The sequence below is a fragment of the Epinephelus fuscoguttatus genome, linkage group LG19, assembly GCF_011397635.1.
Source record: "Epinephelus fuscoguttatus linkage group LG19, E.fuscoguttatus.final_Chr_v1".
Taxonomy (NCBI): Eukaryota; Metazoa; Chordata; class Actinopteri; order Perciformes; family Serranidae; genus Epinephelus; species Epinephelus fuscoguttatus.
In genome coordinates this window covers 40,999,813-41,002,312 of record NC_064770.1, presented here as the reverse complement: position 1 = coordinate 41,002,312, position 2,500 = coordinate 40,999,813, and the positions used below count along the sequence as shown (strand labels likewise).

At 44.6% G+C, this 2,500-nt stretch overlaps 2 protein-coding genes across 4 annotated transcripts in view; both read left to right on the top strand.

Moving 5' to 3' along the window:
- Positions 1-696, top strand: part of itga2b (integrin, alpha 2b) — a 24,629-nt gene extending 23,933 nt beyond the window's left edge. Inside the window, exons 30-31 of one of the 2 annotated variants that reach the window (XM_049560892.1) lie at positions 1-34; positions 184-696. The exon at positions 1-34 is cut by the window's left edge and continues 89 nt beyond it. In XM_049560892.1, the coding sequence (XP_049416849.1) occupies positions 1-34; positions 184-267 (118 nt within the window). In that variant the 3' untranslated portion in view covers positions 268-696. The remainder of the gene's footprint in view (positions 35-183) is intronic. The other variant, XM_049560891.1, reaches the window with a different exon arrangement.
- Positions 697-2,060: 1,364 nt separating this feature from the next.
- The window catches only part of syngr1a (synaptogyrin 1a), a 13,387-nt gene continuing 12,947 nt past the window's right edge, over positions 2,061-2,500 (top strand). For both annotated transcript variants that reach the window (XM_049560960.1, XM_049560962.1), the window contains exon 1: positions 2,061-2,444. In XM_049560960.1, the coding sequence (XP_049416917.1) occupies positions 2,343-2,444 (102 nt within the window). In that variant the 5' untranslated portion in view covers positions 2,061-2,342. The remainder of the gene's footprint in view (positions 2,445-2,500) is intronic.

Below are 2,500 nucleotides of genomic sequence, written 5' to 3'. Positions count from 1 at the left end.
CCTGCTGGGCGTGCTCTGTTTCATCTTCTGGAAGGTAACAGTCAATCAATCAATAATCTATTGATCAGTTCACACCAGGAACATAATGAAGCCACGATGATGTCATTCTAACGTCATATTGATCTCAGATATTATCTGTGTGTGTGTGTGTGTGTGTGTGTGTGTGTGTGTGTGTGTGTGTAGCTGGGTTTCTTTAAGCGTACTCGCCCGCCCACTGATGATGATGATGATGAAGAGCAACGTCTGGCTGAGGAGTCACATGACTGAGTCACACACACACACACACACACACACACACACACACACACAGGTCACATGGTGGAGGTCAGACGGGTGTCTCACTGATCTGCTGTATAAGTGATCAGAGCACAGATCACTGAAAGGATCAGTAGTTCCTGATCGACTCAATAATCAATAATCACATGTTTAATAATGTTCAGTATCTTCATCATTTATCATCTGTTCACACACCAGATCACACATAATCAATATATTAATAATAATCACTCTGTTGTCACTGTTTCTATTAAACTGATGAAACTAAAGTTCATTTTGATTATTTATGCATTTATAAAATAAATGAATAATCACAAAAACATTGATCACATCTTTATAAATCATTCTGTTATTTTATTAATTGATTATCTGATAAATAAACTTAATGATTGAAATAATAATTGAAATAAAGTCTGTTAATTACAAAATCAGTGATTAAAATGGAATTTCAAAACATTTTGTCTTCAGTGTTTATTATTAATAATGTGTAAATAATTAGATGTGTCGATGAGAAGAGAAACAGGAAGTGATTTCACACCGACAGACGGAGCTCACACTGATCCTATTAAGACACACACACACACACACACACACACACACACACACACACACAGGTCATTTTTGCATGTTTTTAGTTTTAACTTTATTAGTAAACCACAGTTTGATCAGATAAACAAAGTTAACTTAGCATGTTAACGTTAGCTTTGTCAGCTAACATAAACACATAATTATCATTAGTGTTTAATTTACTGATTAAACACAGTGAGCAGGGCGGCACGGTGGTGTGGTGGTTAGCACTCTCGCCTCACAGCAAGAGGGTTGCCGGTTCAATCCTGGGTGTGGGAGCCCTTCTGTGTGGAGTTTGCATGTTCTCCCCGTGTCAGCGTGGGTTTCCTCCAGGTGCTCCAGCTTCCTCCCACAGTCCAAAGACATGCAGGTTAATTGGTGACTCTAAATTGTCCATAGGTGTGAATGTGAGTGTGAATGGTTGTCTGTCTCTATGTGTCAGCCCTGTGATAGTCTGGCGACCTGTCCAGGGTGAACCCTGCCTCTCACCCGATGTAGCTGGGATAGGCTCCAGCCCCCCCGCGACCCTCAAGAGGATGAAGCGGTTAGAAGATGAATGAATGAATGAATGAACACAGTGAGCAGCTACGTTAGCATGAGGCTAACATAATGCTAAGGTAGATTTCATGAACACCAATCGGAGTTCAGCTCTGATGATGTCATGGTCCTGATGGAGCTGATGTGTTTTATAATATCTGATCATCACGGGCGGATCATGAGACAGTGGCCCCCCGGGGTCAGATATTTAAAGTCCCCACACACACACACACACACACACACACACACACACACACACACACACACACACACAGAATCAGTGGTTTGACGTCTCTGTGATCTTGTCTTCTTGTAGTTGTTTGTGTCCCTGTGAGGTCTTTTTGTATCTCTTGTCTCTGACATGTGACATTTTGCATGTGAGGGCCCTGGGGCCACTGACACTTGGGGCCCCTGGCTCTGACTTCATTGATCTGTCCATGATTATTTTTTCTAACTTTAGTTCTGATAAAGAAAGACAGACAGGAAGGAGGTGTGTTACCCTGAGTACAGCCTATCAGGCTCTGTAACCCCGCCCCCTAAAGTCTGATTGGACGACTCCGAGTCCCAGCAACATTAGCAAAAGCATGTGATTGATGTGATTGGTGGAGCTGGATGGAGGCGGCCCACAGCCTGTCAGACTCGGCTCAGGGTGATGAATCGTTAGACTCTGAGGAGGGATGAGGAGGATTAGAGCAGATTACAGTTTGTAACAGCAGAGAAGAAGAAGAAGGAGAAGAAGAGGAGGAAGAGGAGGAAGAGGAGGAGGAGAGAACTGGGACCGGGTCAGACACAGAGAATAACCTGGTACATACAGACCTGACCGACCTGGACTAAAGTGGACTCAGTGGACTGAGCTGGGAGCTGACGGGGGGCTGTTGAGGTAGACTGAGCCAGGCTGAACTGGTCCTGCTGGTCCTTACTGGTCAAATCTGGTCTGGTAAGGGGAACAGGAAGTGGTCTTGATGGACGGTTTCCAGGCTTACGGGGCGGGGAAGGCAGGCGGAGCTTTTGACCCCCTGACCTTCATCAGACAGCCTCAGACCATCGTGAGGATCATCTGTTGGGTGAGTCTGAGGCGTGGTGATGATGTAGTGATGATGTCATAGTTCAGCAGAATCGC